Source organism: Elgaria multicarinata, chromosome 6, assembly GCF_023053635.1.
Source record: "Elgaria multicarinata webbii isolate HBS135686 ecotype San Diego chromosome 6, rElgMul1.1.pri, whole genome shotgun sequence".
NCBI classification, from domain to species: domain Eukaryota; kingdom Metazoa; phylum Chordata; class Lepidosauria; order Squamata; family Anguidae; genus Elgaria; species Elgaria multicarinata.
In genome coordinates, this window is record NC_086176.1 from 58,425,159 (window position 1) to 58,448,185 (window position 23,027).

At 39.2% G+C, this 23,027-nt stretch overlaps 1 protein-coding gene across 1 annotated transcript in view; it reads left to right on the plus strand.

Moving 5' to 3' along the window:
• The window catches only part of FBN2 (fibrillin 2), a 186,613-nt gene that overhangs the window by 50,903 nt on the left and 112,683 nt on the right, over nucleotides 1–23,027 (plus strand). Inside the window, exons 7-11 of the mRNA XM_063129462.1 lie at nucleotides 2,137–2,262; nucleotides 15,519–15,644; nucleotides 18,301–18,453; nucleotides 19,842–20,075; nucleotides 22,739–22,876. Coding sequence (XP_062985532.1) covers nucleotides 2,137–2,262; nucleotides 15,519–15,644; nucleotides 18,301–18,453; nucleotides 19,842–20,075; nucleotides 22,739–22,876 — 777 coding nt within the window. The remainder of the gene's footprint in view (nucleotides 1–2,136; nucleotides 2,263–15,518; nucleotides 15,645–18,300; nucleotides 18,454–19,841; nucleotides 20,076–22,738; nucleotides 22,877–23,027) is intronic.

A 23,027-nucleotide genomic window follows, 5' to 3' on the forward strand; every position in this document is an offset into this window, starting at 1 on the left:
AACTTTTAAAATTATTAAGTTGTTTGATGCTTTAATGTTTTATTATTTGTAATGCTCTTGGTTTTTATAATCATTTTAAAGTTTTATTGTTTTAAATTGTTGTTCACCACCTTGATGGCTTTTCAGCAAATAAGGTAGCATATGTTAGTTACTAATAAATCAATTAGTAATATTAAAAATAAACCTAAAATAACTAATCTCACAAACTGGAGAGAGAACTTCCATACCCTCATTGCTATCAATGAGGGTACTTCTTCCCACAGCACATAGTTAAACTATGGAATTCACTACCACAAGATGTGGTGATGGCCACCAATTTGGATGGCTTTAAAAGGGTGTTGGATAAATTCCTGGTGGAGAAGGCTATCAATGGCTACTAGTCCTGATGGCTATATATCAAGTATCAGAGGCAGTAAGCCAATATTCACCAGAACATGGGTGGGAGGGTGCTGTTGGACCTGTGACCACCTTGTGGGTCCCTGGTCAATTGCTGGCTGGCCACTGAGGGAACAGAGTGTCATGTCTAACCCTATTGCCCCTGTTTTGGGAGAAGGTATTTCAGGTAATCAATCAGAATCAGATTTGGAACTAGAGGAGGAGGCGCCAGACACCAGCCAGCCTGTACCAGTGGGGGGGGGGGAAGCTCTCACGGGTGATTCACCAGCTGGGAGTCAGCCCTCTCCAGAGCTTAACTCCTCAAGGCCAAATCCTATACCCTCAGTGGGAAGTGAGCTTTCTTCTGGAGGAGAGCACCCTGACAAGCTAGCTGATGCTAGGGTCTGCTGGAAGCTAAAACGCATGGAGCGAAAGGAAGGTGTGAGAAAGTCGGTCTGGCTACCATTGCACCAGAACCTGCCTCCACACCAGGCTCTCTGAAGTTACGGGCATTTGGGAAAAGGCTTCCTGTTCTCCTTGATTGGACAATTGTCTCATTTAGTTTGCATAGTTTTGCCTAGGGGGAAGTTTCCAAGAGATTAGACTCGTTTCAGGTGGAAGAGATGTTTTTTGCTTAATAAAAGCTTTGTGGATTACCTAGCAGGCCTCGTCATTTGCCTCCCATCAAAAGTGGGAGTTTTCTGAGAAACACGACACAGAGTGCTGGACTAGATAGAGCCTTCGCCTGATCCAGCATGGCTCTTCTTATGTTCTTATGAGCAGGAAAGATCTAATGTAGGTGAGTCTTTCCCAGCCTAGTGTCCAACAAATGTTTTGGAATACAACTCCCAGAATTCCTAACAATTGGCCTTGCTGGCTGGGGCTGATGGCAGCTGAAGTCCAAAATATCTGGAGGGAACCAGGTTGGGAAAGGCTGGTGTAGATTATTAGCAATTGCATAAGATTGCCTGTTGAAGATATTGAAAGATGGAGTGTCTTTGTCATGTTTTGGAATGATAAATTTTGAGATAATGTTCACCCATATTCATTGTTTTCTTTGTTCTGATTTTTGTTCTTAAAAGATATGTACACATGTATTGGGTGATCCTTCATATTAATTTTAAAATTGTATTTTATATTATTATTATTTATTTATTTATTTATTTATTTATATAGCACCATCAATGTACATGGTGCTGTACAGATAACACAGTAAATAGCAAGACCCTGCCGCATAGGCTTACAATCTAATTATTAAACAATAAAGAGGGAAGGAGAATGCAAACAGGCACAGGGAAGTGTAAACAGGCACCGGGTAGGGTGAAGCTAACAGTATAGAGTCAGAACAAACTCAATATTTGAAGGCTATAGGGAAAAGAAAAGTTTTTAGCTGAGTTTTAAAAGCTGTGATTGAGGTTGTAGTTCTCAAGTGTTCTGGAAGAGCGTTCCAGGCGTAAGGGGCAGCAGAAGAAAAAGGACGAAGCCGAGTAAGGGAAGTGGAGGTCCTTGGGCAGGCGAGAAGCATGGCATCAGAGGAGCGGAGAGCACGAGCGGGGCGATAGTGTGGGATGAGAGAGGAGAGATAGGCAGGAGCTAGACCGTGAAGAGCTTTGAAGGTCAGCAGGAGAAGTTTATATTGGATTCTGGAGTGAATTGGAAGCCAATGAAGAGATTTCAGAAGTGGAGTGACAAAGATTCGAAGGTTTTCTTAGAACATTGAGGCATACATTTTTGACACAGTTCTCCCTGTTTTATTTACAGATGTTGATGAATGTCAGGCTATCCCTGGAATCTGCCAAGGGGGAAATTGCATCAATACAGTTGGATCATATGAGTGCAAATGCCCTGCAGGCCACAAACAGAATGAAGCAACTCAGAAGTGTGAAGGTAAGTGTAATGAATCAGAAAAACATTTGGATGGTGTTCACTGCCTAAGTTGGCTTATGGTGTCAAAGCACCTGCACTATGGCTTTCAGCATCAAGCACAGGGGTGAACCGCTGATCTCAGCTAATGCAGGTCAGTGGTAGCTTTTGTGCAGATGTGAGCCCTGTATTCTTCTGCAATAGGAAGTAAGAGCCTTTTTCGTTTCTTTGATAGCTGCCAGTCAGATCTAAATGATAAATTAAAACAGCTGCTCAAATTGACTGCTTAAATTGTGCCCAAATCCAGGTTTGACTTTCTTCCAAAATATTTTAATAAAATGCCAAACCAAGGTGGATTTAGATCTGTAATTAACATATCAGAATATGTGGGGTTTTCATCCTGTTACATGAAGTCAAATTATTTTGCTTAGTGACAGCCCACTTCCTGGGTCTACAGACAGCTTTCAAATTTCCCCTTCCAATGTCAAGGCTAGGACTTGAGGGTCTTCTAGTGTCTGGGTGCTCAGTGTCAGATCCGATATTTGCCAAAAATGCACTGGAATCCGTGAATTAAGCAGTGATGGTGGTGGCACTGTTATCCCCTCCCAGTGCTCATGGGAGGACCATTGGAGGTGAAGGTGAAGATTACTTTTTCTTCTTTTTCTTTGGTTCTAACTGGAGCAGCTTATGAGCTCTCATTCCTTTGGGCAGTTTATTGGCTGTAGCAATATTCAACAACTGACCCAATGTTTGTGGGTTGGTACCAACAGCCTTGGAAGTAGACGGCAGTGAGACAGATCATGATCCTAAAGCCACTGAAATTGCCATATTTAATTGGGCTAGGATCTCTGACATCTCAATAGAGTGGTTCTTTGACACCTTGGACACTTTGGTAGGCAGGCATCCTTTCCTTCTGGCCTCTTTAATAAACGTTTGACAAAATGAACAGGTGTCCACCTTGTGGCCCTCTCCAAAACAATGGGGACAAAGCAAATACCCATCAGTTGGATTGAGTTTACTGCCACAGTGGGCATACTTGTGAAAGGGGGCCCTACAGGGCCATGCACATGCAGGTGATAGCAGAGATAGTGAAAAAGCAATGCAAAATTGATAGGTAAAGGAAATGAGAAGGCAGATAAATAAGAGAAAGAAAAGAAAAACCTCAGTGTGTTCAAATTTTCCTCAGGAGGAAGTGAAAAGTAGAAGATTTTCTACAAGGCTGTCACAGCAGTGGTCAAAAGAGAACTAAGGGAATAGGTTGGAACCTGCTATGGGCATGTATGCTGGTGTGGTGTGGGAGGGTTCCTGCACAAAATTCCTCAGCTATAGTACATTCCTGATTGAGGATTTGCGTATGCAGATCCCATATGTGTGATGCATAGAGACCACAAAGAAGAAATGGGCTGCATCAAACACTACAGAAGCAGATTTCCATCTATGCAACAGGATTTCCCCCCAACTCTCTGGACTGGATTTTGGGGCATGGGAGCTGCATAGGGAGCAGATATCCATTTTGCCAGTGGTGCCTATTCTGCTTGTGGACAGATAGTGGAATGGACACTGATGGACAGAAACCTATGAGTTGATTAATTATGTATGTTTTCATTTACTTGCTCATTTTTAGTAACCCCCCAAAGGAAAAACAGAGTTCTTGAGAAAGATGGTAGCAGTTTTGTCACAGGACCAAACTATTTTCTTACTTATAATGTTCCCTAAAATTGTACTTCAATGCAGTATCTGCTAAATTAACTGATAAAATACATTTTGAAACAAATGCTACCAAATAGGGGATATGACTGAAGTTCAGTCTCAAAAAAGGAAAATGAACATTTTGTACAAAACTGGAAACAACTTTGCTTGTCATGAATAAATCAGCTTTAGAATAAATAGTAAGGAAATATTAACAATAAATAGAGAAGTGTTGTGTATTTTCACCATGAGAAATCCTTTATCTTCACTCATTAAAGATTAAAAACATTCTGAAGATTTCACAATAACAATATAAATAATGAAGTGAAGGCAGCTATGGTTGTTAAATATAGCTGCTGCACGTAGTGCGGATATTGCATAGGCAAAGGAAGTGTGGGTATGTTCTTGGCTTGTGTGCTGTATAGTGGAATGCCACTTTTCCCAAGTTAATCCTTCATGAAACTTCACTTTAGTTTGGGATATTTTCTACCTAAACTCAATAGTTCTCATTGATACTAGATTTGTCTGGAGTTCAGTTTGCTGGATGTAAATAGTAAAGAAGGTTCTATTTCAGTTCATTGTGATGATTTTATAGCCCTATTGTATAAATTGGTAGATGTGGCATTATTATTATTATTATTATTATTATTATTATTATTATTATTATTATTATTTGTATCCTGCCTTTTGCCCAATACTGGGCCTCAATACAAGCACTGTGTTGCGCTGCCTCAGCTATCAAGACATTTTATACCTGCTCATCAGTCTTTTCTACATCCTACATCCTTAATGTGAGATGAATCTGATGAAATTGCACTGAGCACATTCATGGGTCTAAGGCCCTTTCTACACCTAAGGGTTATCCCAGGAAAATGGAGGGATCATCCCTGCCTACTCCCGGGATCCCCTGTGTGACATTTGGATGCACAAGGATGATCCAGGGACAATCCTAAGGAAAAAGGCAGGTGTAGAAACGGCCTAAGAGGAAATTGCAGGAAAAAGGATTAAGGGGATGTATTCCTCCTTCCCTGCCTGTTTTATTGCATCTCTACCTATGCTGGTTAGGTACCTGTGATAGTGGCTGTCACAGTATTGGGATTAGTTCCTATTATACATTTTTTCAGTATGGGAGCCTCAGGCCTGATCCTAGGCAGTCAGCAGCAGAGTGCCAGAACCTAGGATCTGTCATAAAAGAAGTGTTTGAAACTGGGACTGGAGCATGTTGTAAAAATAGGAATAACTTCTGCATTTTGAAGTAGTTATAGAAATGACACAGAAACAAAATATATAGATATTTTATTGCATATATTCTTGTAGGAAAAATGGAAAGACTTCACATGATCTCTCAGAAAAATGGTAAAAGTCTGCTGTCTGTTAAAGAAAATACATGCTATATAATTATATATAGGTTTAAAAACAAAACAATAAAAAAACTCTTCAGACAGGGCAGGCCCTAAAAGTGTAGCAGACATTACCTATCCTTGGCATGAATCTACTAGAAAAACAAAATATTACATGTTTTAATGTACAGTAATGTGAATACCACAAACCTAAGAATATTTGTGCATTACACATGTGCTTATCCATGGAAAGTTTAGTGACTCATTAAAATATACTCTAAAATATGTATATTTGCAGTTTTAGCTACAGAATTAATTATTTTCTGATTAATTATTTCTGAACATTTAGATCTCAGCTAGCTTGTATGTAGCAGGTGAGGTCAACTTTTCTTTTTTTTAAGTTTTTGAGATATATGCCAGTGGGGAACGGAGTGCATGCTGAACTAATTCTTGAAAACAAATTCCTTACTAATGAAGTGACTACTCAAACATGACCTTATGAGGAAAAAATAGTTCTGTGATTCAGGAATCAGCCCTAAACCTCTACAGCCCTAAACCTCGCCCAAGTGCCTATTACCTGTCATAGTAGAGGTAAGGAAATATCCTTCTGACAACATAAATTTGGGGAGATTTCGGAGTAACCTTTTCATATCCCAAAGGAGGAAGTTACCAAAGTCTAAAAAGTCATCATGACACCACCAAGGGTGTGAGCATTTGGTGATGAAATAAAATAATCGCAGAAAGAAAGTCATTCTGCAGATAGTTTAAAACACAGCCATTAAGCTACTAAGCGGGAATGAATGGTGGGAACATATCTCACTAGTGCTTAAAGAGTTCCACTGGCTTTCAGTCCATTTATGAATATAATTCAAAGTGGTGATTCCCTTTAAACCTCTACATGACTTAAAACCTGGATACTTGAAAGAAAGACTTCTCCCACATCAACAGACCTATTCACTGAGATCTTCCTCTGAGGTCTTGCTCTGGATGCTCCCACTGTGTTTCCCCAGTGCTCCACAGGGGTACTCCCTGAACTGTGTGGCTATGGGGGAAGATGACTTTTTTGGCTGTGGTGCCTTGTTTGTGGAACTCTTTACCCAAGGATGCTCATGGTGCCTAAATTAATGTCTTTTAGGTGCCAGGCAAATACTGTTCTTTTCAACCTAGAATTTTAGCGTTGAATACATTCTCTCTCTCCCCCCCCCCCCCGCTTTAACTATTTTAGTTCTTTATTGTGTTATTAGTTATTGAAAACTGCCTTGGAAATTTTGGATTGAATGGCAGTATAGAAATGTTATACTGCATCACTGCAAAGATGTAAAAAAAAAAAAAAGAGAATACTATAACTATACTACAAAAAGTCCATATGAACTCCAGAGATCTTGGATCAAGCCCTGTGACATGTTAATCCAGTTAATCCACAGTAGGGTATATGTGGAATCCATTTATATGTTATAAGTGGAATGTAGAAATAGCAATATAGTTCTAAAGCAAATTCTCACTGACAAATCAAAAACTTTCAACGATTTCTCTTAAAATACTTTTTGGAAATAACCATTCATATTCAAATGCTAACGTGAAAAAGAAAGGCCGTTCAAACAAAGAATGATTTAGGTTTCTAAAGGTATATGTTATTTATGGCTTAAATTGAGCTCCTTCTATATGGGAAAAGTTCCAAAATATGGGAGTATTGACAGTACAGACCATTGTAAGGTTAGGGGAAGTGAAATCAGGCTCTCTCGAATGGACTTCTCTCTTTCTCAGAGAAGGGGGTGGGGGTGGGGAGAGAGAAATAGACAGACAGACAGTGAGAGCAACTATTCCATCAATAGACAAATACTTGTTTTAATCTGGATTTTATTTAATTTCTTTTTACATAAGTGATCTCACCAGCAAGTACTCTGCCCACTCCTTTCCCCTCCTCATGTGTGTAAAGCCAGATCAAACATTATAGAGGGGCAAAATTCTTGTAGGCCTTACCTAGGCAAGATGCCAGTTTTTAACAGAACTTTGACATTAACTATCCAATTTTCTTTTAAAAAGAAAATAAACTAAGAGTCATGAAATTTCAGTTTCTTTTTTTACCTTTTGGACTTGAAGAGCCAGATGTGCTTTAATATGCTTAAAGAAAACCTTTCTCCTGGCAGTAATATGAATAAGTGTTGATATTACACTTTCTGTACCATGCTGACTGATATAGCTTAACAGCTCAATCCTATGATGTATATACTCAGAAGTAAGTCCCATTGAGTTCAGTGGGGCTCACTCCCATGTAAGTGGGTATATGCTTGCTACTGCAGCATGCTGGGAGTTGTAGGACTTATTTCTGTCTAAACATGCATAGGATTGCATCCTAAATAACGTAAGAGCACAAAACTTACTGTAACTTAAATAACTTAAGAGCTCAACGTCCATTGTTACTTAACAGAATTTATAATTAGTCATATGCATATATAGATCATTTAGATTTTTACACTCTTTACACATGCTTTGATTTTATTTGTGAAGGATTTTTAGTTCAGTGTAGTAGCATTTTGGTAGAAGGGAAAGACAAAGGCTTAAAATCTTCTTGGAAATAGTTACCTATTTTATTCCTAGTGTTGCTGGCATCACATTAAAAACACTGTCAGTAAAAATATCATGTTGTAATAGCCTAGTCAGACATATTTCCTACTAAGTAAAATGGGGCTTACTCCCAGGTAAGTGGGTATAAGATTATAGCCTTAATTATGCTTATAACTTGCAAAATTCTTTAAAGTTAACTCCATTCTTAAAAATCCAGCCCTTAAAAGAGTCTTATAGTATTTTTAAAAGATATTTGAGCCTGCAATCCTTAGATATCACTTTCTCCCCAAACAGAGATTTGGAGAAGGCCGCATGTGCTTGCTAGTGAACTACTCCCTAGATATTTGAACCTAGAAGCTAGGGAAACTCTGCACTGGAATGACTGCAGGTTCTCTCAGTTGGAGTGTTCACTTTTCCCTATGAAGAAGAGGAGAGAGCAGGCAGGCCTACACAAGCCCAGTTCCCAGTTCTAATATCTAAACATCATGGGAAGAGAGGTCAGCTAGAAATAGGAAGTTCCACAGTTTTTGAGCAGCCACAGGAAACTACCCTCCTGTGGCTGTTGTTAGGATACAATCAACAACGTGGTCTCATTGGATCTTGATGGTCCTTATGGTACATGAAGTAGGTACTGTCTTGACATCTTCTTTGCCTCGGGGAGGCTCTGAATCCGCACGGCATTAGTTAGATGATGCAGCCACAGATTCTAAGCCATCCAGGGCAAAGAGCTGAATATGTGCAGCTGAAAAGTTGGGGACTTATCCCAACTTTTCCAGTGAGAGCGAGGGCAGCCCAGCTCTTCAGCCAGTCTGTCCTCGTTCACAAGCCACTCCGTAGCTGCTCTGGGATGCCATGCTTCTCGCCTGCCCAAGGACCTCCACTTCCCTTACTCGGCTTCGTCCTTTTTCTTCTGCTGCCCCTTACGCCTGGAACGCTCTTCCAGAACACTTGAGAACTACAAACTCAATCACTGCTTTTAAGACTCAGCTCAAAACTTTTCTTTTCCCTATAGCCTTCAAATATTGAGTTTGTTCTGACTTTACACTGTTGGTTTTGCCCTACCCTGTGCCTGTTTACACTTCCCTGTGCCTGTTTGCATTCTCCTTCCCTCTTTATTGTTTACTACAACTTATTAGATTGTAAGCCTATGCGGCAGGGTCTTGCTATTTACTGTGTTATCTGTACAGCACCATGTACATTGATGGTGCTATATAAATAAATAATAATAATAATAATAATTGCCAGCAGATGGTGACTGGTCACCCTTCGCTGGGGCAAGGGACTGGCTGGCAAGTGGAATGTCTAGAATGCCCTGCATTGCCGTGCTGTGTGGAGAAGAGTTTAGGGAAAATAAATTATTTTCTTCCTCCGAGCTTCCTCCTTCTCCTTGCCCTACATCTTTTCTTGTCTCTTTTGCAGGGACAGGGGAGGGGGCGGATGACCACCATAAACCCCGCACTTTCTCCTTGGCTTGAGGATTATCTGGTGCAACTGCTAGGAGTGGAAGCACAGGGTTTTGGGGGAACGCCATGCCAACTCGGCATTATAAAGATTGCCCCCAGGATAGTCCTCTGTTACAGTTTAGTGTTAAGCTCCAGACTACAGCTCCTTTTGTTTCTTGTATTAATAGTCTTTAAACCTATTAGGCCAAGCAATCTCTTGTCTTGTATTTGCTTACAGCGGCTAATGAATCTTTAGATACTTTGTTAATACTACTAGTAATACTGCTATTAACAAAGGGGAAATCCATCCATTCATGTGTCCTGCAATCTTTTCCTGGTATAGTCTCCAAGTTATTTATCTTACCCTGCTCAATGAAAGCATTTTAGTAAAGGAGATGAATTCTAGCTGACAAGGAGAGAAGTTGTTTTGCTTGGCAGGCAGGCTTTTAATTAAAAATTTCCACAGCTGGGAATTTGCTATCAGTTTTACAGCTGTACCTAGTCCTGTGTTTGGTGTAATGCTTAAATATAGTTTCTTACATCCCTACTCTTGTTACAAGCTTTAGGTTGCAATACTCTATGCACTTACCTGGAAGTAAACATTATTGAAACAGTGGGACTTACCTCTGAATAAACATTTGTTAATTGGTTAAATTCACTGATCTAAAACACTGATTAAGATGTGCTTGTGATAATCAGGAAGTATATTTTGAAATGTCAAAAAATATTTTTAGTACAAGTTCTTATTAAAAAAAAGGGAAATGGTAAATTCTAGAGAGATAGAGAAGTGGTTTTAGCTCTTTTAAGAAGATGCCTGCTGAGACATGTGAGCATCAGCCAAAACAGTTTCTTTTTAAGAACAATTGTTTTTATCATATGGAGAAATATGCAGATTTAATTGATTATTTAGTTGCTTAATCAATTAAAACCCATTTGATTAATCTTATGAAGACTAGTGCAAATCCTGTATTGCCACAGGGGCTTTCTTGATGTTTCAAAATGTTTTAAAACAATGATCAATAAAAGTTAAAGTAAAAAAACCAAACAACCCAAGCTTTTTCCAATCTCAATTTTGCTGCTTCATGTCAACTTTTCCTTTTCTATCTGTTTTCATCTTTTGTTGTTCTTTCTCTTCTCCCTCTGGTGTCCTTTAAGCTCTTTCTCCTCCTCCTCCTCTAACTATCCCCAACTGACTTTTCTTCAGTCTCCTTCCCAACATTTTGTGCCTGTCCCCATTGGCCCAGCACTCTAAAAGCTCACAAGAGTAGGGTGACCATATGACCAGATTTGCCCGGATTTGGCCGGGTTTTTGATGGCAAATCCGGGAGGGGGGAGGGGAAATCCGGATTTTTTTTCAAAGAGCAGCTCTAATGGGAATTAACAAAAATTCTTCTAACTCCGTCATTTTTTAAGATAAAGCATGAAACTTGGCACAATAGTAGCTCTTAGGAAGGGCTTTAGTCATACCAAATTTGAAACAGATCCGTTCATCCATTGATTTTTTAGGAATTTTTTAAAAATTGAGGTTTTAACATTATTATTTTTAAAATCGTCATTTTTAAAGTTAACGAGATAAAACTTTGTACCATGATAGGATTTAGGTTGAGCTTTAGCCACACCAAATTTGAAACAGATACGTTCATTCATTGATTTTTTAGGAATTTTTTTAAAAATTATGTTTTAAAATTATTTTTAAAACTGTCATTTTTAAAGATAAAGAGCTGAAAGTTGGCACCATGATAGTTTTTAGGTAGAGCTTTAGCCATATCAAATTTGAAACAGATCTGGGGCCAGTAGCAAACCCTGTTAACAACAACAGCAGCTTGCAATGAGTGAAGATACAGTCAGAAAAGATATTTGAGGGAAGGGGAGAATGTAACACACAGAGAATAGCAAAAGCTTCAAAGTACAGCAAAACCTACAAAAGTAGGAGTGAGTGAAGTTAATTTCAGATACATTGAATCTCTCACTTGTTCTTTATTTCAGTGATTTTAACATTAAGATGTTATGTAGAACAGATTTGTCTTAAATGTGTGCTGTAAAATCAGACATGTGACCAAGGCTATGTTCGGCACGCCCTCTTGGTACTGGACACGCCCCCTTGGGGGCAACCATGTTGTCCTCCTTTTTGGTTTCCAAAATATGGTCACCCTACACAAGAGTAATTGTTACATGTGCATACACATACTGCCTCACATGTTACATTACATGCACAGTAACATATGCATTAACCTCCTCTTTGCCTTATCTCCCTCCCATCTCTATTCCCAAGCTGCCCAAAGCTCGAGCTATGAACTTTTTCGAAGTTTCAAAATGTTCTGCACACATATACTGTTCAAGCTTCAGTTTAAAACAACAATGAGCAAAATCAGTCTGACAGAACTCTAGTAATAGGCTAGCATATTCTTATATTGTATAAAGAGATCCTTTAATTATTATTTGTAAGCTGCTTTGAGCATCATGGCAGAAAAGTGGCAACTGAATTTAAATGCATACATACATTAATGAGAACATTAACCAAATTAATGCTTGGTCATAAGTCTGGAGGAAGAAAATTGCAGAGTTGGCAAGCAACCATTTAGAGTGCCCCTCAAAACCATTTCCTATTGTACCCAAACGGTACATTTTCCTCCAGGCACCCAAATCATTAGGCAATCTCTGTGCACCGTTGTTTGCTTGTATGGCATAGCACCCTTAGTGCTTTAATTCTGATTACATCATAGAATTGCCTTAAAATGAGAGCCTTCCCTAGAATGATTGAACTCAAGCTGCCTGGGTGGCATGTAGCGCAAGAAGCTAATTACACAGAGAGGTCCTTATGCTTTTTGGGTTTGTGGTAGAACGTAGGCTACAAGGCTAACATGGGAAGTGGACCACAGTATGAAATTGCCATTAATACACTTGGCAGATCTTAAAAGTAGCAGAGACACAGAGGCAGTGGGAGAGCAGGCCTTTGTCATGGTGGGGAAGCTTTGACCTACCAGTTGTTGAACTACAGCTCATTTCATCCCTGACCATTAGCCACATTGTTCATGGTAATGGTAATTGTAATCCAGCAACATCTGGGGAGCCACAGATAGTTACCAGTTCAAACTAGCTCCTTGAACTGCCCCAGAATTCTATAGAAATTTGGATTAAGTATATTGATGCAATATGTTCTTGGGGACCTAGGGGGCAGCAGTTTCTGCATTCTGGACCAGCTGCAACTTCAGAACACCTTTCAACTGAGGAATAATATAGGCTCAAGGATTCAGAAGCCTGTTTTGTTTTATGAGGACAATGCTCTTCGTTTTCCTTTTCATGCAACTTAAAAGGCAGCTGAGGAAAAATCATCTGGCTATAGATTGAGACATGCATACTCTACAGAGTTCCACATAGCTTCAAAATTAAAAACATAAGTCAGTTCAAGGTTTATGGAAACTTGGCCTAAACTTGATCAAAATGAATCCCAGTTTAAACTTGGGCCTGCCTCCAGGTTTGTTACAAAACTTGAAAGCTGGCAACTTTTAACTGGTGTTAGATTGTATAAAGAGATTTACAAGGAACTCTGACTACACGTATAAGAGGTCACCATAAAATGGCATTGCTTTGCTAGATGTTAGGTATTAGAGATGCTATAGATATAGCTATTTGGTTAGTACAAGAGAATGCTGGTATTGCAAATCTCATAGTGTGTTTTGAAAACAATGAAAATATTTAGGTTCCAACTTTGTCCACTTATATATGGCTATTTCCCCCCTTCTCTTTTGCCTTTTCTTTTATTCATTAAACAAAAAACCTACGGTTTACCAAACAACATTAAGGCTCCGGAGCTTTCAGCCAAGCACCATACAAACACTTTGACTGAAGGACTTTTTTCTTTTGTATTCTATTTTAAACTGCCCTCCTTCCCTCAGTCAATCTTCTTGAAATTTTCAGGTTATGTAAAACCAACATTTCTTTCTAGCACATGTAAATTTCAGGAAGATCAGTGAAACATTTTTATTTTATGAATGTTAGAATGACCAACCCCTCAATAACCCCTTTATCATGGTAAAACGCTCCCCCACCCCCGGTCGAGCCTTAACTAAGGACATATGGCTGTACATCCTTAAATAAAGAGGAAAGAACAGAGGGTAGAAAAAGAACCAAAGTTTTCTACTCTAATGCTTTGCACACTTTTTGCATTGTGATATGAAAACCATAGAACCTAGTAATTGAATCTATTAGGCAATTGTGGACCCATCATGCCGACAGCCAAGTCATGCTGGTGTAACTTAGGCCTTTGCTAGACCTACCTTAAAATCTGGGGGAGAGGAGGGGAGAGCCCGCAATGCAACTATCACGGGCTGTCACCCTGTATACCAGCATACAGGGGCGACGAGCTAAAGGAAAGACCCGTTGCGTCCACCATAATTTTTTAGATTTAAAGGGCCGGCTGCGCAGGAGCGCAAGAACAACAAAATGTGAGTGTTTTTAAAAGAAAATTGTATTCCCTGCTCCCCCCTGCCCCCGATGGGTGCAGCTTCTCCTGGCTACGTGCAAGTAATTGCGCGGAGCCGGGAAAAGCCGTGGAACGGGCCACACGCTTGCGGTCTCGGGCTCAGCCCAAGACCATGGGAAAAACTGGGGCCAAAGGGTAGGCTAATATCCCAGGGCCAGGATCGTCCCTGTGCATGTGGACGCACAGGGACGATCCCGGGTATCACCCCGGGATATAGCCTGGTCTAGCAAAGGCCTTAGTCAGTTCCTATGCATCACTCTCAGCTGCTAATCTGGGATGGAAATAAGAGCATTTCAAGCTACACAGAGCACAGCCACCTTGGCATCCAATCTGGGGCATGTACTCTTTAGAGAAGGGTTGCGCAACTTTTGAAAGTGCAATGGCCATTTTTGTCCCCTGGGCCTTCCATGCACAGGCTGTTCTCCTGCTGCTGCTGCTCTATGGAGTGCCGGTGCCCACACCCCCAAATAATTTTGGTGGCAAATCACTATGGAATCCTACAATGCCACATTTAGCTCAGAAACAAGCTAAATTTGGCCATTGCAGCATTCTGTAGTGGCTTGCTGCAAATTTTTGGAGGCATGGTTATTTTGTTGCCATGAATTTCAGCAATGCAGGATTGGTAGCGTTGTGGGGGCGCTGCAGGGGCTGTGTGTTGCCCACCTTTGCTTTAGAGAAAGAAAACTGAAATCCAAACCTTTTCCTTTTCTTTTATGTTTTCACATCATACCTGTCCTGTTTATCAAGAGAATGTAGTATTTTGTCACAGCTGAAATGGGCAGAGTCAGGGAAATGAGTACAAGGAGAGTATTCAATTCCTTTTATTACAGTCAACAGACCAATAAAACATATGAAAACACATAATAAATATTTAAAATACATGGAATTAAAACAGAGTATGATTGCATGAAGCCTCCTTAAAGTTCTGTACTAGAAGCAAAGGAAAGTCCTGCCACCATAACTGATCTGGTAATAATTGCCTGATTAAGAAATTTAGCAACTTGTTCAGTGGTATGCTTATCTTGAGCCTGTAAAAGGACTGACATAAGGGTCATGGATGATCGTCCAGGTAATCGTTGTGTGAAAGGATGGATAAGGGCTTTTCTTGCCTCCTGATAGAAGCTGCAGTTGAATAATACGTGGGAGATAGATTCCCAAATTTAAATTTTATTTTGTACACATTTTTCTATAGAGGAGTGAAATCTGATTTCAGTTTGGGGCAACAAAAGGACACAGGGCTTCAGTTGCAGCTACCAAGTATGCTCCATTGCATTTGATCATGCTAAGTAACATTATTTATTTTATTTTTTATTAATATTTATATATAGCTCAGTATTAAAAAATCGCTAAGCAGTTCACAAACAATATAAAATACTTAAATAGTATTTAAATATTTAAATAGTATTTTAAGTATTAAAATAATATTCCAAGCAATTTCAACTAAGACAACAAAACAGATAATGCTATTAAAAACAACAATACAAAAAGCAGTAAGATGGAGCAGCATTATTTCTACAGATCTGACAGGTGTATAAAAAAGAGATGATACACCATTGCACAGAACATAAAAATCTCCAAGACTTGCTGGTGCAGATCAAATCCTCAACACTCTAGCTGGTGTGATTACATAGGATAGGGCAGTGCTGTAATGTGACATTATGTATACTAATAGGAATAGAATGATAAGTATACAGAACTATACAACTATTACTTTTGAAAAATGCATATTAAAAAGTCTTCTTAATTTGCTTCTCTCTCCAGATATTAATGAGTGCAGCCTCATTCCAGGAATATGTGATGCTGGTGAATGTTCCAATACTGTGGGAAGTTATTTTTGCCTATGCCCACGTGGCTTTGTGACATCTGCTGACGGTTCACACTGCATTGGTAAATGTACCATTTCATCTATTCTTTGGACATACTTGAAATTAACTGCTGGCCACTTCAGTAACTAATAATGTTTATCTATGCAATCCATGGGCTTTTCATTAAGGTCTCTAGCCTGTAAATTAATTTAGGGCACAGAATTAGACAGAAAAAAAGTTGTAGAATTCCCAGCATTCCCCAGCCAGCCAGACTTTTTCCAGCTGTACATGAATAAGATTGCACCCTCTGTAATCTTTCCCTATTCTGCATCAATGGGCACTTTCTAGAATTAAGATATTAGATCAACAATAGATCACTAGGTCAAAGTTTGTTTGTTTATTTAACTTGATAGGTTTCTCTACTTAGTGGCAAAGGCAGCACATAGATTAGGGGCAGAGCTGTCAGGAACATCCTCCAACAAAACTACAGGTCTCGACAGAGGAGCTAGAAAGTGTATTACAGAGGCCTCCAAAAAATCCTAGATGTAAAGTTTTGTAAAAAGTACACTCATCTGCCCAAACCACTATGGTTTTTAGTAAACATGCCAAGTGTTTACTGATAGCATTCCAGAGTATTTAGCATCTGGAAGTCTTTGTGGGATTATTCCTAGGGGTCCTTTCTAAAGCGGGCTACTGAAGACAACTGCTCATGCAGTTGGCTCCTGTAGGGACAATCTGTCACACGGACTGAACAGTTGTGGCAGCACCTTTCCAACTTTCTTGGCTCCTTGCCCCAAAAGTCAAGGAATCCAGGTGAGAGTACTCATGCTTTCAGCTCTTGAAGGTCAGTATCATTTGACCTGAGATAACTCTCTTCGGTGTTTCGTACCATTTTTTGTTTTAGTTTTTTTAGAATTGTAAACAGCAAAGTATTGCCACAAAGAGACACATCAACAGGAATAGTTAGGCTGTCTTTCCTTAGGTGGAAGGGCACCTTCTTTTCATCTCAATGGAGTACATTAATGGTACCCTCACACACCAAAGCTCAGTAGGCCAGAAATGCATCAAGCACAGCTGTCCCTGGCAATAGACCAGGTATGGGGAATCTATGACCCATGATTTGGATGTGGCCCACAAACTTTCCCCATCTGGCCCACCAACCTCTTCCCAGTCCTGTCCCCTCTTCCCATTTCAGTCCTAGTTATGGAAAGATATTCCATACTCATTCTTACTAGGGGATTCTGGTTCATTTAGGTTCATCTAGGGTTATTCTTTTGGATGCTTTATGGGCTGATTAGTTATTTCAAGACCTCCTGGGGATGTCTCTTTCTCTCACTCTTTCTTTATTATCTCTTTATTCTGTATTCTCTTTATATTCAATCGTAATTGAAGTTCCACAGTTTCCAAGAATCTGAAGTTATGTATCAGTCTGGGGCAACTCCTCACTCCTGATATCATAAGATTTTAAGCCTTTCCCTCTGACATAGGAGGCACAAGAATTAAATTTAACCCATTCCTGACTGTCTTCCAAATTAGAATGGAATGGAAATTGACAATAATTTTCTTTTTCTCATGTGTAATTACTGGGGGGTGGGGGGTGGAATCAGATATCAGTTGGTTAGAGAATCTGAATATTTCATCAATCTATTTCAGCCAATATTCTAAAATATGCATTGTATGCAGTAATTTGTATCAGGGATCTTTTCACAATTATTCATGCATTGAACATTGAAGAACCTTTCTACCCAACACTTCCACTCCTGCTCTGAAGCTGTTATTACAAGCTGTCCATTCTGGTGGGGCAAAGTGTTTTTTGTTCTTCTGAGTTATCCTGATAGTTAGCATGCCACGGAATATAGTTTGACCCTCCCTGTAGGTTTGGGATCAGCAGGGCTTGGATAAGGGGAGATGAATATGCAATTGCATTGGAAGTGAATATACAGAGGGGGCAAGAAAAGGGAGAGACAAGAAACCACAGGTGAGAGCACTGATTAGAATGGTGAGAGTTTAGTCTAAGATAGCTTTTCAAATATGGTGCCCTCCAAATATTTTGGACTACAATTCCCATCTGGCCCAGCCAACATGATCAATGGTCAGGGATGGTGGGAATTGTAGTAGAAAATGTCTGGAGAGCACCCAGTTGGGATAGGCTGGTCTAAGAGGCAGAGTTAGCCTCTTTCTAATGTACCCTACTGGCTAATACTGGGTTTGCAATCAGTTCACTCAAGACATTAAATAACTCTTAACTTGAATGTAGGTTTCTGACACAAGATCAGTGTTACTGAACATGTTGGAAAAATTACTAAACCAATAAATGATTAAATGTGGCTCATTCCATAGTGGCTCCTGTGCCAGTTTATACTAATTTCTGGCTCCACAGCTGATTGCAGTGAGGGAAGGGAGAAAGAGTCCAGTTTTCTACCATTTGCAACTATCAAGCAATGACTAGGGGCAGGGGGAAGAATCCATTCCTGATCTTTGGTACCAAGATCATCCTCTCACACCTTGTCACACCTTGTCATTTGGCTGGGGCAGCTACTACAGGTGCATGAGCCTTCCCTTCCCCCCTTGGCTGCTATAGCAGTGGTCGCTATAAATTGCAGTGTATGGTGTCTTCTGCTGCACTGATTACATTTGCATTTGTTCACACAACATGTATGCTATTTTAAGGCTAAGAAAATGTTTTTAAAAGGCCTCATAAACAGTCCTTCGTAATATTTTTAATTATCAATCTCCAGACCAAAGAGCAGGTACATGTTTCTCCAGTCTGGTGAATGGTCGCTGCGCACAAGAGCTCCCTGGCAGATTTACCAAAATGCAATGCTGCTGCGAATCTGGGCGATGTTGGGCACTTGGATCCATTCCAGAGATGTGTCCTGTTAGAGGTTCTGGTGAGTGTCTTTAGATGTATATATCAGTTAGGATTATGGGAATAACGTTGCACTCATTTTATAATCAAGCCTGAAAGGATAAAAAAGTTGTGTTCTTTTTTAAAAGATACTCTGAGTTTCCACTCCCACAACCTGTCCATGCTCTGGTCTGTTATTATTTAGGGCCAGTCTCATTCTGTTATAATTGGAAGTATTTCTTTAAACCAAAGTTATTTTGAGGAACCATTGTTCATTAGGATTTAAAGAAATAGCTACCCTTTCATTGCATATTTCTTTTCCAATATTAAGTTGAATTAGCAGAATATAAGGAATTTATGTTTCCTTTTATTTCTCTATTCAGTGGGATCCTGGGAAGAAGAGGTTTGAATATAGAAATATTCCTATTTGTAAAATGCTTCTGAAATAAAACGGAAATGCTCTGGGAAAATGTCTGACTTACCATCTACTGTATAGTCATAGTCTGTGTTGCTATAGGGCCCCCCCTCAAAATGCCCTGGTGCTTTGTTCAGGTCTTACCTCCCTCAAACCATTTCCTGTTGATCTTCTTAAGGTCATGTTAATCTCAACACATCCAACCTGCATTCCATTGTGCTCTGGCTCCACTTTACTCCCCTTTGCTCCCTTCATTCCCTTAAGAAACTATAAATGTTTTCTAAACAACCTTTACATAATGAACATTCTGCCTATTAAAATTCTAAAATCACTTCTCAAGAGAAGTTCTCTTGGAATATGGCTATTTTGGGGTTGGCTCAGATTTTACATATTATACTTAAGTGAGTGATCCCAGCTGTCTCTACCATCTGCTCAACAAATAAATGGAACATGTGAACTAGGAGGTTATTGGTAGCAACAAATTCTATGTTTACTCACAAGAGTACACATTTCATGAGTACATACAGTATAATCTGAAACAGCTCTGAAAATATAGTTTATTCTGATAATTGAAGATTTTTCAGGAAGCAGTTTTCTCTATAAAATTTCATATCTGTGCTAGAAGTGTACATTTTTTTATTCTACCAACCTCAGGAACTTGTCAGTGGACTGACTATCCTCTATTCCCGAGCTGCCAATTATTTAACTAGATAGCTGTAATTAAATTCTGGAATAACAAAACATACAGTAGTTTTGCAAAAGTTAGTTCTACTCAAAACTAATGGTGGTGCAAAATCTCTTCTTTTTTTAAAGGTGAAAAAAGAATAGCAAATTTTAAAGTGGAAAATTTTATTTTTCAAAGGGATGCACTGACGTACATTCCCACCTGTTTTGAAAAGATGTGACACTAATTTATTTATTTATTTATTTATTTATTTATTTATTACATTTCTATACCGCCCAATAGCCGAAGCTCTCTGGGCGGTTCGCTAATGCTGTTGTTTTGGTTTTTGTAGATGAATACCGTAGGCTTTGTATCGATGGGATTCCTGTTGTAGGTGGTTCCAGACCTGGTGGCACAGGAGGAAATGGCTTCCTTCCTGGTGGAAATGGCAATGGCTATGGCCCTGGAGGAACAGGATTCGTTCCCATTCCTGGTGGAAATGGCTTTTCTCCAGGTGTGGGTGGGGCTGGCGTAGGGACCGCTGGTCAAGGTCCCACAGGAAATGGCCCCATCATTACAGGCCTGAGTAAGTTGTTTAATTTCAAGATTAAATGAGTTTCCTACTTGATGGTGTATGCTTACATTGGAATTTGAAAATTTTAAACCCATTGTGTTTAAATTACTTTTTACTTCACTTTTTTTCTCAATGAAACTTTGCAAATATATAACCATATATTTCTGAATTTTGTCTATTTCCTCCCAAGCTCCTTTCCATTGCTGTATATAGCTCATGTCAGTATGAATTATGGTTTTATGGGCTGTTCAGTGTGGTATCTAAATGACAGATGAAAGATATAGTACATTTACATTTTACCTACTATTTTTTTCTATTTTCACATTTTATTACTTTCATAACATGCAGAATTTCACATTTTCCTTGTAAAAAGTGAATTTGTTTTTACAGTGCCCCTGATGAAGATTATTATTATTATTATTATTATTATTATTATTTATTTATTTATATAGCACCATCAATGTACATGGTGCTGTACAGATAACACAGCAAATAGCAAGACCCTGCCGCATAGGCTTACAATCTAATAAGTTGTAGTAAACAATAAAGAGGGAAGGAGAATGCAAACAGGCACAGGGAAGTGTAAACAGGCACCGGGTAGGGTGAAGCTAACAGTATAGAGTCAGAACAAACTCAATATTTGAAGGCTATAGGGAAAAGAAAAGTTTTTAGCTGAGTTTTAAAAGCAGTGATTGAGTTTGTAGTTCTCAAGTGTTCTGGAAGAGCGTTCCAGGCGTAAGGGGCAGCAGAAGAAAAAGGACGAAGCCGAGTAAGGGAAGTGGAGGTCCTTGGGCAGGTGAGAAGCATGGCATCAGAGGAGCGGAGAGCCCGAGCGGGGCGATAGTGTGAGATGAGAGAGGAGAGATAGGCAGGAGCTAGACCGTGAAGAGCATTGAAGGTCAGCAGGAGAAGTTTATATTGGATTCTGGAGTGAATTGGAAGCCAATGAAGAGATTTCAGAAGTGGAGTGACATGGTCAGAGCAGCGGGCCAGGAAGAATCGAAATGCATTAGGCCTAATCATAGTTTTGTGGATGTTGAGGTTTTCTTTCCTCTTGTTCTTTGCCAGGCCAGGGACCTGAACCTGGAATTCTCAAATCCATATCCTACAGTTGTTCACGGCACCACAATAGATATAGAGTTTCTACTCTATACAGATACACTTCTCTCTCTCTCTCTCTCATTCCCTCCCTCTCTCTTTTGTATTTTATAGTCCATTATGGCTTGTCCATTAGGAGTGGGGAGTAGTTCATGGAAGGAATAAAAACCAGAAGTTTCCACATTGTGTAACAGAAGTCTGCAATTTGACCAAATGTTTGAACTATTGTGTTTGAGGCTACGAGCAGTGTTGTGAGCAAGAGCAAAGCATCCAAGTTGAGCTGTGTGGCTGAAGACATTTGTAAAATGAGAAAGGACCTGTCTTGGAGGAAAGGAAGCAGGCAAAAAATATGTTGGGGAAATAAATGCTTTCAATAGGTATTAACAACTGAAGGCTCTAGGGCCAAGTTTGACCCTGTGAAGGATACAAGCTGCTCTTCTCTTACCAGTACAGAGGTGATGATGAGTGAGGGTCTGCTGGAAGTTCACTTTGGGGAATAGTTGGGGACAGCAATCCCCACACTCCTGGTTCCCTCTTTCTATAAAGCTATTTACTGAAAAGGGGAATGGAGACAGTGTAGGAATAAGGATTGTGCTCTGTGAAAGGAAAGTATCCTGCCTTCTATTCCTTCCTTTTTTTTAGTCCTAACAGAAAAACATATTCAGTTAGTATCAATGAAATGTATTTTATATTTATTATTTAAATTTTTCACCTTGTAAATTGCCTTGAGGAGGCACCACCTTAAAAGGTAACATAAAATATTTTCGATAAAAAAATAAATAGATCATTGTAGGAATTTACAATGGCAGGTTCACTTGAAAGGCTTGGATGCTGGATTTAAATGTATGAGTGGTCAATGCAATGCACTATCCTATCATCCTAGATTTGAGCAAGAGGTCTTCTTAAATTGAATTACTATTTTATTTTCTACTTCCTGTCCAAAACAAAAACAAAAGCATTCATTTCAATTTGATATGGCTCATAGCTTCTGATGGTGATTATTTAAGATTGTCAGGTAGGAATAAAATTGCCATTTAAGATTCAGGCTATTTTGTTTAACATGTTTCCCGTATATGAAGCAAATTGCAACTTTATTAATTGTTTTGTAAGCAGATCCATTGTCTACTAATCCATTAGGAATGCTTCTGCCATGTAACTCTTCTAAAAGAACCTATATTTTTAAACAAGCCTCCAGAATGAGTTATTCTTACTCATGGCCTTTGTGCAATCTAAAATATGAGATTGTGGAGGCACAAACTTCAAGAAAGGTTGCTTTCTTAACGTTTCTAGTGATGGTCTGACAAAGTACTGTGACTACACAGGGAACCAAGAATTACAAGAATTTGCTGAGGGAACTGCATTGGTTGTTTTCTTTTCTGCCTTAAATACAAAATGTAACATTCCCCTAAAATAAAATTTTTGGATTAAGTGATGTACGTGTGTGTGTGTGTGTGTGTGTGTGCAACATTGCTTGTTATATGTTACAATATACTATGAAAAATAAAATCATTAGAGTTGATACTATGGGTCTCATTTTTATGTTCTAATAGAGATTGGCCTTGTATTTTTTTTCTTAGCTATACTCAATCAAACAATAGATATCTGTAAGCACCATCCAAATCTTTGTTTAAATGGACGCTGCATCCCAACTATTTCCAGTTATCGATGTGAATGCAATATGGGATATAAACAAGACGCAAATGGAGACTGTATTGGTGAGTGCAACTTTTCACCATTTCACCTATTTTCCCTCACTACGCACTTTGAAATATAACTTCTATAGAGATACTAAAACTTTTAAAGTCTGAACTTATACACTTTTTCTAGGACCCTAAATGTACACTGGAGACTTTATCACAATGAAAT